Raw genomic sequence first — 16,831 nt, forward strand, 5'->3', positions numbered from 1 at the left:
CTAGTACATTCTTTAAATGTTGGTATATATTACTGTCAAGAGTCTTTAAACGCCTGTGCAAAAAATCCAAAACTATAATTAGATTAAGCACAAAGTAACTACTTCTCTGTCTTTAAGGAAAAGATAGGATCACTTGTGAGATTCTAATAAAACCATAATAACTACTTTTTTTCATTACATTACATTCTGTTTCCATGGATGGTTGCGGCTGGTGATATAAGGCCTTAAAAAACGTCTAATCATACAGGTACATCCTCATCTTACCGCATACATAACGTACACAATCAGCGGACAATACTTACCATAAGCAACCGAATTTCGTGTTGTTATTAGTAAGGTTGACAAGGTTATCCCATAGGAGACTACTGGACACAAATGTCCCAGTATCTGAATTACTGACTTCAAATCGAGCTCTTTTTCGTTCTCTCTGATTTTCCAGAGTATCATGTTCGATTTGTTCTCCAAAGAATTTATTGGCGATTTCACTCTAACAAAGTTTAATATATAAAGTGTTAGTGTACTATAAATATCAACAAAATCCCTTATTCTCCAGGAAACACTTAAAAGACCTATAAAATGTATTTTTTCTTTAGAGATAGACACAAGATGTATTGAACTGCTTAGTTTGATCAAAAAAATATTAAAAACAACAAGGCTATGTGCATGAATATTTCCTTTTGAAGAGTCGAGTTTATGAACGCAGTACGATACGGTTAGATGATTGGTGGAATTCGACACATAAAACTACTTAGATTTATACATCTTACAAATTTCTGCGAAATTGTCTACATCTCTTCCAATTGGCCTGGTATAATCTTCGTAAAAATTGCAATGATATTTACCAGTAGACTAAATTATAATATATCCATGCTCTTAGAAAACTTAGAACTAACGGAATGTTTAATATCTTAAGTAGTTATGTGGTTGAAATATGACAAGTAAATAGTGAGTGACTCAGAGTATTCGATTATTTTCCTGCTTTTCAGTAAGCGTGCCATTTTAATACAAACCAACCGTAAATATACTACTTCACTTATGTTTCAGCTTTACGTACTTGATTTTTGAAAGGACACATCGGAAGAAAATATTAGAACTGCATAAGCACAACTGGTAAATTCACAAAGATATAACAAAAAACAAGCTGTTCCTTCATGAATTCGATAAAACACTAATTTGAGACATTTCGTCTTATGTCATCATGTTACAAGTTTTAATTCCTAAGGCGTTTAGTATTTCCAACCTATAACTACTGAGAAAAGCTCAGAAACGAAAGATGTAATGAAACAGCATTGAGATGGAAGCAGCTGTTACCTATTTCATGAAGAAGCAACCAATCAATAACTCGTTAATATGTTAAAAATTGTTATTAACTACAACTTAAAAACAAGTGTGGGTACAGAGATGAATACATATAGCCACACTGTTCATAAATAGCGAAGTCCCTAAATTATCATACCAAAAAACCGCAATACAACTTTCACAAGAAAATGGGCTGTTCTATAGCTTTTTTTAACTAACAAACAACAACACGTATATGTGATAGCAAAAGAAGTTTTTTCTATAATCATTAGTCAATAAGAAAATACACTTGAAGTAACCAGATATTTTATTAGTTACAACAAGTAAGCAAGAAGCTTCTAGTGCGGAAACTGAAACTTATGCTTACATGATTATATTCAAACTGAGCAATGATATGAACATATAAAACCATTTCAGACTGTATATTTTTAACACGGAAACTGGACTATATTTGAAAACAAACCTTATTATCATGATTTGATAAATTTTTGTCATATTCCATAACTAATACTGCTGCAAATAGACTGAAGAAGTTTTTAAGACCACTGACGGTTTTCCAACAAGTATCTTCATTTTGAAAACTTAGACGAGAAGTAATTGAATTGAATTCTTGAAGCAAATACCTGTGTAGAACAGAAGACCCTGTGTGGTTTTCTTGACACGTGGTTAACTGTCCAAAAGAGCGTTTATAATAACAAAAAACGAACACCCAGCGCCAAAGACAAAATAGTTCTTGTTGAGTGCTTAAATCAGTGCTTTCACGCATGATATTTGATGAGTGAGAATCCATGCAAAGTTTTGGGAATTGTTCTGTCAGGAAAAACTGGGAGGAACATGTCAAATGAGCTGGTGCTGGATGAAAAACCTTGGTTTGTTCGATAAAGTTTACTGTATTTCCCGCAAGAATGTCAAGAGATTTACTGTTTTGTGTCGAATTCAAAATTGTTGTAAAAGATGAGGCTAGAGAAAGTGAATCCCATGTCGATTCTTTTGTCCATGCTTCGGAATGAAACTGTAAAGCCTACAAATAATAAATAAACAATATACATTTCCATGGAAGTAAACTATTTAAATAATCGAGATGTCATTCTGAATAACTTTGTACTGGTACCCCAGTCACCTAAACATAGAACATGTCTTGAAAGTATGTACAATATTCGTTCTGTCACAACCTTATTTGATTGATAGTGTATGAGGAGAAAATGACCAGATGTTTAACAAGTATTAAAACCTTACTGTACGAATAGCTATCTTAGAATAAGCAAGATAAGTAAAGTAATTCCTCTGGTCACTTACATTATAACGTTGAGAAGGATCCATTTCTTTAGTTTTGTCGGAAGTTCCGGAATTGATGGAAAGTGTGCAGGTGGCTTGATTTTCGTTGAATACCAAGTTTATAAAACTAGGAATCTTCTGGTGTATAATCACAACTACTTCCTGCCAATCAGATATGTTGGTGTACACATTACTGAGTAACCAGCGGAGTAAATGACACACCCAACCAAGATTCGTAACAAAAATGTTTTTTGATTGACCGACCAGTGAATCACAGCTACGATGAAGTAAAATTAAAACAGGTAATAAGAGCTTCAAAGTGATTTTTTGATATACAGGGCTATTTTGAGTTATCATTCAGCTTCTGTTAAATTGGATAAACTAAATTAGCTGACCATTACTTAATGTAGATACCTCTTAGGTAAATCTAGTCCTCAACATATGAATTAAAGGCTTTCGACTGAAAATATTGCATAAACAACTGCTGACAAAAAATCAATCACTGTGGTGAAACGAATAAATAATCGATTATCATTGCTAATTTAACGCACGAAAAATATAACCCCAACTTTCACTATGACAACCTGTACCTTACGCTGTTTTGGATAAGACCGCTCAGCAATCTGGTGTGATCAAACCCATTGACTGAATAAACGGTACTGACTGTATTGGGTAGGAAGGTGAACGGTTAGACAAACAAATGGTGATTCCTCAACCGTCCAGAATTCCGGACATTATATATATATTCCCAGTTTTTGAGAACCTGTTAGTAATAGTGAATGATGACATCTTTTTGAAAAAAGGACTTTGCTGATGCTTATTCCCTTGTAGAAATTGTTAACGCGTCAGAACAGCTCACTATCAACATACATAGAGGGATATTTCGATATGTTGCACATGATACTATCTAATATATTTTATGCAATGTTAATTAGAGTACATGAAGCAGCTGTATACCTAAGCGATATCGTCTTAGTTACAACTAAGAACTACGATACTGGTATTCGATTACAGATACCTGCAAGGCATTAATCGTATTTTTGGTCCATGGAGTAAGCAATGCCTAGATTATGAATGGCGCCAGGATGGCAAATCGATTGAAGAGGTGATAAACATTTATCAAATGAGGTGGTTGTACCATGTACTACGTATGCACCATCACAACCTACCTCAACGAGCGATGTTTCTTGGTGTAGGAGTTAGCTGGAAGGAAGTTAGGGGTGAGAAAACCAAAACATGGCATCAATCCATGAAGTCAGTGACAGTTAGACAGACCCGTGTTAGTAGATATGGACTACCTGGTTGGATTCCGCGTGATTATTGTAACCAATGGTTAAAGATTTTGAATGACATGGCTCGAAACCGTTTGCAATGGCGCAGGTGCATCCGTTCTTTGTCTTTCACCAAATACTGAGACTCTAAATTCCTCATAACATTTTTGCTTTTATTCCACTAATTTATATTTTTTCGAATCGTATCTTCGATGCTTAATCAGACTTATTACCACTGGTAATGTTACCACCCCTAATATTCTAGGATTTGGTCTGATAATTTCACCTCTCTATATCAACGAGGTATGGCAACTTGAGCTGATATACACACGTACCACGGTTTAACGTTGTGACTGACTGAAACCTAAGAACTTTTCGATTACTTGGACAAGTAATAGATTCGGTGATAAAGTAAAAATCTTGCTTGATGGAGATATTTGAACTTCCTTCAAAACTGTAACAGACGCCTTTGTTTCACCTTGAACGCGAATAATCAACCTTTGAACAAAAATAATATGGAGGCCATTTATTTAAAATATCTGCTGTTAGACTCAGACATTATCCAGGTCTTCATTTCTACTTAATTAGAAGGCACCGTCGCCCTTTGAAGATAAAGTCATTTTTCTAGTTCATGAAGATGAAACGATTAAGATTTTTAAGGCTGTTACGTTCTTTGTGTAATAGCTCTCAGGCTAACCGGAGTTCAAATTGTAAACATTGTTATTAGACACCAATTTAAGTGTTATTGACACTCATTTTAAACTGGATCATGAAACTGACTTATTAAATACGTATATTCACTCAGTAATAAACAATGGTGAAAACCCATAACAAATGTGAGGTTCAATACTTGTATATAATTCACATCTATTGAACAAAGTTTGGTTATATCACTCAGTCAGTCAGCTACAACGTAGGACCAGGCACATATATGCATCGGTACAAGCTACCATACCTCATTAGCGCAAGATGAACACCAAATTCATAAAGTAGTTAATTTAATGGTGGTAATATATAAAAGAAAGATTCTATATAAGGATATATTACCGGAAGAAAGATATGAAGCAATTTTAATTTCACAGTTTAAGGGAAGACAGTGAGTGTATACACCTACGCCGTTGTAATCGATTCTGAACCATGTCATACAGAGTCTCCAACTATTGGTTACGATAGTCTTGTGGACTCCGATCAAGTAGTCTGCATCTACCGACATGGCTCAGACTAGAAGTTAGTGACTTCAAGATCTGATGCCACGTTTTGGTTTGGCCGCCTCTAATTCTCTCCCAACTATCCCCAATACTGGTCAGCATTGAGTGTCGTGGTAATCGGTATTCAGGCATATGTAATACATAGCCCAACCATCTCAGTCGATGAAGATTTACAACCTCATCAACTAATTTACCATCGTTCCCTAATATCCTGTGTGTAACCTCACAATTACTTGCCCGATGATCCCAGAAGATGCGAGCAATATTTTTAAGGCATTTGTGGTCAAATACTAGTAACTTACGAGTATCTTCTACTCTTATTAGCCACATTTCTCAGCCGTAAATTAGAACAGAACGAACTGCTGCGTAGTATGCTCGTCTCTTAATTGATAGACGGATATCTCGCCCTCGCCATAGGTGATGTAAGTTGGCAGAAGCCAAACAAACTTCTTGAGTCCGTGCAGAAATTTCTTCACACACCAACCCATTAGGGCTGATCAGACATCCAAGATAAGTGAAGTTTTTAAAAGTAGTTATACCACTCGACTGTCCTACGTTTCAGATGTACGTACCGAGTATGGGAAGAGACGACTGAAATTTACATGCAGATACTCAGTGAGACAAAAAGTGTGATGAGGTCCAGTAAAGATATGTCAGCCAAAACAAGATACACGAAAAGAAATCAAATATAAAAATATACACTGACAATCTATATTAAAAAATAATACTTTTTCATAAACTTGATCAAACTGCCTGAAATGTGATGAAATGGCAGCGAAGGACTTTCAGAATAGTGTCGAATCAAAAAGCACAATAAACGAGCAGGCAGGAGAGACGTTGTACAGTTCAGTTGATCACAACACCAAAATATCAGATCTTAAACAATTATTTCAATCTGAGAAACCTACCGTTTCGATATTTCGTGTCTAAAATAAGTGTACTTAAACGTGCCTCCAACAAAAATACACATAAAGTATTAAAAAGTCCTTGGTGAAGGAAAGCAACACTCTTATCCTTAACAATCTGAAGGAAGAAAAGCGCAAATTCATTTAAATTGATTGGGTAATCCCCTGGAAATATTAGCTTAAATATATGCCCTCTTACCTTTGGATCCGTGCAAAGCAACAATTTGCAAAATCTTTAAGTACGGAGTCATTTCCATATTTAAACGTGACTCAATATTTCCGCGACCACTGTAGGATTGAAGTTCAGTTATCATAACTCGTACTATGTTCTACAAAATCCACAGAAAAAACTGATCTACACACCTCGATGATGAAATTCCATGAAACGACTCGAAGGTCATTGTTTTGATACTTTTTGTCGGAACAGGAGCTAATGATCTGCCGATTAGTTGGGACTTGTAAAATATTCAAAAGTCTGAAAACATTATTCTTAAAACCAAATAAATTTTTGTTTTGTTGCATACTTTTCGTTCCCGTTTTGTGCACGCCACTAAGTCATCTACAAGTCTTCTAATTTCACACTGGTCCATGATCAGAACACTCGACCTTGAGACCTTAAATTCAGCTCCTAAAACCAACATTATTGGATTTCCCGCATGTTCTAATATCTGAAATCATTAACAATAAGTTAATGTAACTCGTAATACTATGAATTAGAGTACGGGACCTACAGTCTTAAAAATAAAAATGAATTCGAATAGTTCAAATCGTTCTGGACGGAACAGTGAAAGCTTTCGCTTTCTGGACAATCCGTTCCAATTGCTGGTCAGACTTTTTATGTCTGCTTCCGATTCCCATAAAAATGTGCTCTTTGTCCAAGTTAACAATTGTTTCTTTGATGCAGTTTGATGATTTCCTTAATATGTCTTATCCAAAGATGCCATAAGTGTTCGAAGTTTGACAACATCTTAACCAGTAATACCTTTTATAATCAAAACATCCTAACCCAATGGAATCAGAAGTAAAGAGTCTCGCAGATATATTTGGTAGAATATCGATATATCGGTAAGTGACTAATCTAATCTGGCTAGCGGTTGCAGGAGAAGTGAAGCACGGCATACGCACTCGTTATACGTGACCGAGCGCCTTCAGCTAGGTGGGTCCGTTAAAACTGTTGTGGTCATCATCAAACTCTGAGGGCCTTTGAAGCTACTGATTTCGAGGATTTATTTACCACTACACATCACTTCCCCCCTTGGTGGCGTAGTGATGATCCTATGACGTGACCAGCAACAAGTTTAAAACCAACGAGTTTGTCGTTGGTAAACACTCTTCTGATAGCCTGCTATGTTCAGGAGCGTCTGGTTGTTTTTCCTTACCATAGGAGACCATGTGAGTCGATATAGTAATGAGGAAACAGGTACAATAAAAATTTCGATTCATCGTAAACTTCGTCGTAGTTTTTTCTAGCCGTCCTGGAAAAGAAAATAAGGGTACATAAGTATACATCGAATTACACTCGTAATTGCGTTTAGGTAGCAAACAGGAGAAGAAAGAAATTAAACTCATCTTAGTGCTTTTCGTAAACATGCAATAACGTAGCAACTATTTTTGCAGATTATCGGATGAGGTATCGTGATTGTGACAGTCGCGTCTTTCGAATAGACATAAATAGGGTTTTTCTATTATACGGCTTTGAGCCGATCAAGGTTATTTTTATCGTTAGTTCTTATCGACTTTACATTATTTGGGTTCACTCTGGGGAAGTTTGGAAAGTCCTTCGTATGCTGTTTCGAGAAGTCGTCCACATGAGTCGCAACGTACAAGACGTGTGTACTATGTCGTATGGAAAATTGAATGAAAATATCAGATGATTGAAGTCGAGTGGAAACAGATTTAACTGAACCCACTAAGTTTCTAAACTTGCTCATATAAGAGTTTAAACCCATATTCTTTGAAGAAGACGAAGGATCTGCGAACATTCTTGGAAGTCGGAGTGAATTTTCATAAACTAGTTGAGCCGCATTGTATCCAATGTCCGTTTTCACTGCATTGTGACTACCAAGTAGGGCAAGTGAAAGAGCGTCAGTTCACTGTGTAACGTTTTACAGCTGACACTGAAGCCGTAAACATTTGGTGAAAGCGTTCTACCAACTTGTTTGCTTGTAGGTGGTAGGCGGTCGTTCTGAATCACGTTATTCCTAGTGGTGTAGTGAGATGACGAAAAAGTCCAGATTCGAACGGGCCTCCACGTTCTGTAGTGACAGATGAAGGAAAGCCGGAATTTGTTAACCACCGTTAGACGAAGGCATAGGCCACTGTTGCAGTAGTCATGTCTTTGATGGGTACTGCTTCTGGCCATCGAGTGAAACGATCTGTAAAATTATGGTTGGCTTCGTTTTTAATATTGTTCTAATGATCGACCTTATCTTAAAATTGTAGGTTTGTCATGATGTGACTATCTAATCTATAAGACTTTAGGCGGAAGTCACACCATTGTCTACACTGACTCGTCCTATCGTAATCATAAATAATATGTGATGGAGAAGACATTTAGGCTGGAGATAGAACAATATATTTGATATGAATAAAAGAGTTGAGTTACACAGAATGACCACACCTGCAAGACTGAGCCATGCATTCTAATGAATTGAATTAATTCTTTCCGCCTCCTCCATTCTTGGGTTTTCTTCCATGTTAAATGGTGAATAACTATCTTCTCAGTTGTCCCATGTCCAGCTTTGAGAATTATGTGGTTGGAGCCCAATGCCAATACATAGCTACCTAAGTTAGGAGCTAAGAATATCCATTTGGATCTGGTGAAGGTCTTAGCAAATTCAAATGAACAGGGTCGATAAGAGCGTCTGGAATTTTGAAAGGGCCTAAGGGACATTCGTTGTGTCCAATCAGCTTAAACATCTGGAAGCTGCACATTTCCAGCGTCTTTTCGTAATTTCCTCTTCTACGTCGAGCAAGTTTATTTTTTCCTAAAGTGGGCTGTTGCTGATGGTGTTCGGTCAACGGACAATGGGTAGCCTGTGCAAACAATTGTACGTCTTTGATGATGGATGTAGTAGTTCTCCAACTTTCAGCTTCATACAGTAGAACTGTCTTGACGTTCGTATTCAAGATTCTCACTTTTGGCGTTGGTTGACAGTTGTTTTGAGTTCCATTTATTCTTCAACTGTAAGAATTCTGCCTTTGCTTATCCAATCTCTGCCTTTATGTCTGCGTGCGATCCTCATTGTTAATCGATGATGCTGTCCAGGTACGTAAAATTTTCTACCACTTCTAGAGTAGCTACACTAAGTGTGATTGTGTTGGTGTTATCCGTAAGAAACAACCTTGCTAAAACACTCTAACCAGATTCTTTTTCCGAGAATAGGCATAAATTCAAGTAGATTTACAAAGCTTTCAAGTAACTGCAGGGACAATGATAATTTGGGTACAAACAATGCTTTTAAGTAATATATGCTAGGCTAGTGAACGTATCACAGTAAATGAACTAAATACTTGTTATATTTGTCATTTTTAACTTGATGGCCGAGGGAGACGAATTGGATGTTAACCTCTGTAAGAATGTTTCTGAATGTTTATTTAGGCAACTGATGAAACTGGCCTGTACAGTAGTGATAGGTAACCAAAGTATAATCAGATTAAGTGAATATAAATAGGCCAAATTATCATAGTATTGAAATAATACGATTACCAGACCTCTTTCTAACTTAACAATGGGGTTATAAGGATATTGACACTCAAACCACCAGCAAACTTACTGTAATAGACTACAAACAATTACTATAAAACAGCTCTAATGTACACTGTATAGAAGTGGATTCGAACTATTCATAGTGGAACCTAAACAGCGTGTCTCTAATATTTACAGATTGATATTATATAGGACTTTCGAGTTATTTCCTCCGGTTTTTGAAGACAATTATAAATCGTTAAACATACAGGAATATCCGTGGAAGCATACTCCTTATTAGTAGTATATTTCTTATAACTAAATATGATAGGCTTGAAGTTCATAGCCTGTCGTTATTAGTCAGTTAACGATCTACAACCACATTGCTTACTTACTTCATTACGCCCGCTACCCCTCATCGAGGAGCATAGGCTACCCACCAGCATTCTCTATCCAACTCTGTCTTGGACAATCCTCTCCAGTTATTTCCAGTTGCTATTCATCCTCTTCATGTCTGCTTCCAATGTCCGACACGGCGTGTTCTTTGGCCTTACTATTCACGATTGCAAGTTAAAGCTTGCTTCGTGATGCAGTTTGATGAGATCCGTAATTTACGTCTCATCCACTTCCAACTTCTTCTCGTAATTTTTTTTCATATGGAAGCTGGTTTGTGCTATCCCACAGTACGCTGTTGCTGATTATGCAGTGACTGATTTTTACATGAACATTTATTCAATTATTCTTAAAATTCATCTTATTCAAATTGCTGTTAATTACTTTTCAATAAACGCAATACAATGAAATCTTTCGGAGAATTTATAATATGATGAACATATTTATTATTATAATCTCTGGAAAGTTTTCATCATATTGCAACACTAATATATGAATGTAGAATATTCATCCCAATAAATTCCCTTTATGTTCTATAACTACATATATATCCAAATCAATGTTTGCAAAAGTGATCAGGTTTAAGGCAGAATACAATGGTTAAGACTTATACCACATGAATTCAGGATTTTTAAATAAAATAAAATCGTCAGTGTTAGAATGACACATTTAAAGTGTCGACTTGAATAAGTTTATAAGTTAAATGAAGCTGTGAGATTAATGATCAGAATAGGTATTGTTGACATGCAGTGAAATAGATAATGATGTAATTAGAAATTAGAAATCACGTAATATGTAGAATAGTATGAAGTAGGTACGAATTAGTAAATAGAGATGGATACTGAGTAAATTTCGCAGTGATTGGAAGTGTTATAATAACAATGATAATGTAGCTGTAAATAAATCCCCAAAATCAATAGCTTCGTAAGTGTTCGACTTTGGATGCTGACCACATTAGTTTTAGTGAATTCATCTAGCTGAAGGTGCTCGGTCACGCATCCGTACCAGATCACGTTTCAGAACGGCATGGGAAACATCTCCTATGATCATTAGCCAGATTAGATCAGTCACTTCTCGATATTTTGATAACCCATCAAATATATCTTCCAACCTCCTCGTTTCTGACTTTGATTTTACTCGGTGGGCGCGATTCGATTATAGGTGTTACTGGTAAAGTGTTATCAAACTACAGTGATAATAAAAATATATATGTTTACAAAAAATTGAAGCCATAAATTATTCATAGAGGAAGATTCTATGAACATTAATCGCATTATGTAACCATATTATCCAAATGATTATTAATCAACTAGGTCAGAATTTGGCTAAGGTAAATAAAACGAGAAGTTGAACATACTTGTTTTTCAACTCAACGCTCCAACATTTTAATATGAATAACTATTTATTGTATGCTTATTTATCATTATTACATTTCCATTTAAGTGAGCATAATAATGTATGTGAAAGTGAAAATGAACTGATTCCTAGACATTTTCATCTATCGTGATATGGATTTGGATTATTAAAAGTCAATGTTACTTTTTTGACACTGATAATATATGTATTAATATTTCTGTAGGTAAAAATATGATTTCAATGTGATTTACAAAAAAGAATTCTCAAAATATCAATAGTCTTATAAAGGATTAAATAATTGTAACAAACATTTACGCATTGGAACGGGTTTTGTGGAGATTTCAGTATTTTCATAGTTGAGATCATGAGTCAATCGAAGCTAGATCACCATGGAAAACCTGGAAGCACTGGACGGCCGTTTCGTCCTATTGTAAGACTCCTCAGCAGTGCATTTCCTTATTTTCACTGAGAGAAATCTCTTTTATTCCCATTTGTTAATATCATTTAGAAAAAAACATTGAGTTCATTGTTGTTGATGTATATACCTAAAATTCAATAAATGAGTTCATTTCATACACGATGAGACCATAGTCAAAAAGACCAGTTCTTGTAATGTAAAAAGAAATTCTTTTTTTAAAAGAAATATAGAATTGTAAAAAAACATTTTTGATTAATTTAAATCTATCAGGACGAGGAGTCCCATACTAGGAAGAAACGGCTGTTAAATGTCTCCAGGTTTTCAATGGTGCTTGAGCTTAGATTGATTCATGAATTCAACTACTATAATTTAGATTTATCAGTCTATTTGTAAATCGAAAGTAGGAATTACATATGAATAGTCTGTTTTGTTACAAGATATACTGTTGTGAACAGAACACTGGTTGGGGACAATCGAATGTATTTAAGCAAATATTACAGACTATCTCAGTAAATTCTGATAACCAAACAATGAACAGTCAATTTGCAAATTAACAACCAATTGTTTCAATCTTCACTGTTTCTTCTCTTATTCCATTGCTCATGCATTTTCCAGACGATTGCGCTTCATTTCCGTTCTTTTCTCATCGGTCTTCTGCCAAAATACATTCTATATCTGACCCACACCATATACTACTTATATGGATATAAGTAGACCACACCACACTCGTCCCCCCTTTAAAGCATTCGTTCATGCGGTGGTTCTGCTCGCCATGCCACTATCTTCTTTCACTGCAGTCTGTGCCAAACTCTCCGTCAGAATGTCGAGTCTGCGGCGCGCTGACCTCCATAGCTCCGTCGACCTGCCGGGGCACCAACATCCGCATCCACCCGGCATCTGGGACGTTCAACACCCGTACTCCACCGGCCTGCTGAGCCATCTACATCCGATGTCCGCCCAGCAGCCGCACGTCCCATTGCTCCTCTCCGTCGACAGCACCCGCTACAGCCAACGCCGCCCCCGCCAGAACACTCCACTCGACGCCAACTCTCCGCACCAGACTGCCCCAACTAGCACCTCAACTCCAGACCCGCAGCGGCGTCCGCAGAACAGCACCCTTCCTCCTCCTGGTTGGCAGCGACACCAAATGTAGTGAACAGAACACGGCTGGTTGGGGACAATCGAATGTATTTAAGCAAATATTACAGACTATCTCAGTAAATTCTGATAACCAAACAATGAACAGTCAATTTGCAAATTAACAACCAATTGTTTCAATCTTCACTGTTTCTTCTCTTATTCCATTGCTCATGCATTTTCCAGACGATTGCGCTTCATTTCCGTTCTTTTCTCATCGGTCTTCTGCCAAAATACATTCTATATCTGACCCACACCATATACTACTTATATGGATATAAGTAGACCACACCACAATACATTTAACTTGAGTTAATTAGCTCATTTCGAAAGGAAATCTAAAATTCTTTCAAAAGTTTGACCAAATTCTACAATTTCATGAAGATTAGGTGTTATGCAATCATACAAGATATATGTTATCTTTCTTATTAAATTAATTATAACAAAGATGTTATCAACTTAATTACGAATTTAATTTAATTTTTGTATTCTAAATTACTAACCACATGGTTAGTTGCAACGGCATATCTCCCTATAATATACCTATAATTTCAATAAACTTTGACTTCAAGTCAAAAACTGTTCAGTAAGTTTTGATGAAATTGTAAACGTGTCCGAGAATTTATAGATAAATCGCTTTTCAATTTTCAACGTATTTGAGATATCAAGCATTTTTCCGTTCATTTAGTCAGTGACTACAGCATGTAAAAGTATGATTTGCACTGAGGATTTCGTTTCAAGTTCTGACCTTCACCTTGGCTACCTTTTTATCTTGTGTTTTGGTTGGTGCCTCAATGAAGTGTTCTTAGAAGATATGTAAATAAATTTGAATAATTGAAATGAAATACTCAGCGAAAATTATACTTATTTATGAAGTACTCTCTTATCAAGGGAAAAGAAAAAATGCTCATAAATTCTAGATATTGCACTTTTATTTGACACTGAAAGAAGGTTGATTAACCGCACACTTGCTGACTATTTGTTTATAAAATCACATGAAATTTGAACTTGTTAACAAGAAAAGTTTCTTTCTTGTAACATTCTCCTGCGACCATATGTGGAAAGAGTTCACTGTATGAACAATATGTCAAACATTTCTGATTTTAGTAAGTTCAGTTAACATGTTTAAGAAGTAAATGAACTTCTTTCTGTAGAACATTATCACTAACAAATCCGAGCAGTTTGAATAATCTCAGGTGTTTGATATAAGTATGCGTTTTACCAATCAGGGTTATGATAATATTCACATTTCTTGTTTTAGAAATAAAACGTTTGGTCAAATAAATGCCGAAATAAAAATAATTTAGACGTAACTCGATTGAATTTGGGAATACAAAACACTTAATACAAATTCAGTTGTCCTAAAGGAACAAAACTATCGTCAAGTCTGAGTTCAGTCCATGAACATTTCTAAAGTAAACATTTTTAATAAATCTTATAGCATAATTGAGCATAACTACGCAAAGCTCACTGATTTCCGATGTTTGTTCAGTTATAAATCTGTAGTGTAAGCTATCTCTAAATGTCAAATTGCTTCCTTCAATAAAAATAACTTAAAATATTAAGACTTTGATTCAAATAAAAACATTGCCTGAAATGATAGTTCGTTCGTAAGCTTTTTTTCTAGTTTACATTTCTTGATTAATCAATTTGATCTCAGTAGCTATAGTTTTTCTTATATTTCAAATTTATGTTGTCTTTCAAAGATGAATATCCTAAACGCTTCATTATAATTTAAAACAATACAGTTATCAAACTTAAGTTAGATGAAAATTAATAGGAACAATTCACTTATATCTTTCAAACTCTAACAAAATAACTCCGGATGTTGTAAACTTTCTTTTTGTATTAACGAAATCAATATACCATATATCTATGCATAAATGTTATCACATTAATCAGTTTAACACCTTTTATATGTGTGCGTAAAAATGTGTTTTTCCGTCAGTTTATTCAAACGGTACATAAACATTGACAGAATTATTGATTGACGGAAAAACAGTAAATGATGATAATACTTTAATTAACTTATTATTCATATATTAAGTAACTTTTGATTTACTATTTACTATACATTTTTGACTCCGCTCTTTCAATTAGGTTAGTTGATTAGGTATATCAGGTGTGGTGTATGCTACTTATGATGACAGATATAAGTAGTATGTAACATCGATCGAAAGTGGAATGCCTGGAAATAGGAGATTGAAAAGAAGAGAAGAGGGAGGGGAAATAAAGAGAAATTGGAATAACAACCAGATTTAAAGAATGGAAAATTATGTACAGGACAATTGAGGGAAGATGTACAAATTATATATTTAATGTATGATTTTCATATTTTACAAAGGCGCTGTGTAATTTTTCATAAACAATAGACTGGTTTCTCCGCCTGGGTTCTCGCTCACTACACTGCTAACTTAACAATAAAACAGTAAAATTAATATGTCCTGTTGTTTACACTGTCGAAATGTGATTTTCATAGTATCTCGTACATAGATTTTAGAAAGTACATTGATCTGGTAGAACTTGACAGTATCTATGAATTTGGTATTGAGATGTGGTAAAATTCTTATCGATTTTCCGATAAAGAAGTCTTACGTTTAAATCTAAATAAATTATCTTATTGTCAGATAACTGAATATCTCCTTAATAAGGTTGTCTTTCATACGTATTACTTTTCTAAGTTTCCATTTCACCAAAATCGACACAGTATTGCCTTATTATTTTTAATAATATTCGAAAGTGAAAATATGCATAGTTTTGACATAATTTCTACTTACAAATTATTTTTTTAAGTGTTTACGTGAGAAACCTACATTTGTGAGCAAATATCATTACATCTTTTTATTATCAGAAAAGAGTTTTGTGGAGATTGTAGTAACTGAATTGTTGACTTCATGGGTCACTTAAAGCTAGATCACCATAAAAAACCTGGAAGCATTGGACGGAAGTTTTGTCCTAGTACAGGACTCCTCAGAAGTGCTCATCCACGATGCCTGTCGTGGAGTTCAAACCAAGGATCTTCGATCTCGCGCGAGAGCGCTTAACTTTTAGTCCACTGAGCCGGCATCCAACGGGATCGTGGATGAACACCGCTAAGGAGTCCCATACCAGGACAAAGCGGCCACCTGCTGATTCCATGCTTTCCATAGTGGTCTAGGTCTAATTGATCCATGAACTCAAACATCTCTTATTTTAAATTTAAAATTCCCATTCTAAAAATTAAAATTCTAGTTTATGTGTTCAAAAAATATTCTTGATATACTTGTCCCTTTCTTGATCAAATATAAAGTAATAAATTAATCTCTTTTCACATCTTATCTTTGTTTGCCATTATTCACTTTGTTCCATTTTTGTATTGTTCTTTATCTAATTATTTCCCTATTTCTTATTAAGTAATTTTAATGGTTTTCAAAGATTATTATTTTAATGTCTATTTGTCCATGTTCGACCTACTTTCTTTGTTGAATTTTTTTCAATTCATCACTATATAATCAATAATTAATAAATGAATATGATTTTATACAACATATTATTAATTTATTCAAAAAGAGGTAACAAACCACTTTTCCTTGTATTATTATATATCTTCAGGAGTGGTTTTGTGGAAATTTAGTAATTCAATAGTTGAATTCATGAGTCAATGAAAGCTACACTACCATGGAATACCTGGAAGCACTGGACGGACGTTTTGTCTTAGTATGGGACTCCTTAGCAGTGCATATCCACAATCCCACCCCGAGGGATTGTCTATTTCCCTTTAGATAGTATCAATAGAAAACAAACAAACTCAATAATAAGCGAAGATGGATAGTGGCTAGCAATGGAATCCAGGATGCGCGTTTCGTCCTATTTGGGACTCGTCAGCTATATGTACCTGCATC

The 16,831-nt window shown here is 35.2% G+C and overlaps 1 protein-coding gene across 1 annotated transcript in view; it reads right to left on the reverse strand.

The window, feature by feature from the left end:
• Smp_157820 (putative ataxia telangiectasia mutated (atm)) overlaps positions 1 to 16,831 on the reverse strand; it is a gene marked incomplete at both ends in the record, with an annotated part of 101,351 nt that overhangs the window by 60,438 nt on the left and 24,082 nt on the right. The window contains 8 exons of the mRNA XM_018789461.1: positions 303 to 487; positions 1,763 to 2,320; positions 2,536 to 2,550; positions 2,596 to 2,851; positions 5,958 to 6,123; positions 6,158 to 6,287; positions 6,322 to 6,447; positions 6,483 to 6,626. Of these exons, the coding sequence (XP_018654902.1) occupies positions 303 to 487; positions 1,763 to 2,320; positions 2,536 to 2,550; positions 2,596 to 2,851; positions 5,958 to 6,123; positions 6,158 to 6,287; positions 6,322 to 6,447; positions 6,483 to 6,626 (1,580 nt within the window). The remainder of the gene's footprint in view (positions 1 to 302; positions 488 to 1,762; positions 2,321 to 2,535; positions 2,551 to 2,595; positions 2,852 to 5,957; positions 6,124 to 6,157; positions 6,288 to 6,321; positions 6,448 to 6,482; positions 6,627 to 16,831) is intronic.

This window comes from Schistosoma mansoni, chromosome W (assembly GCF_000237925.1).
Source record: "Schistosoma mansoni strain Puerto Rico chromosome W, complete genome".
NCBI lineage: Eukaryota > Metazoa > Platyhelminthes > Trematoda > Strigeidida > Schistosomatidae > Schistosoma > Schistosoma mansoni.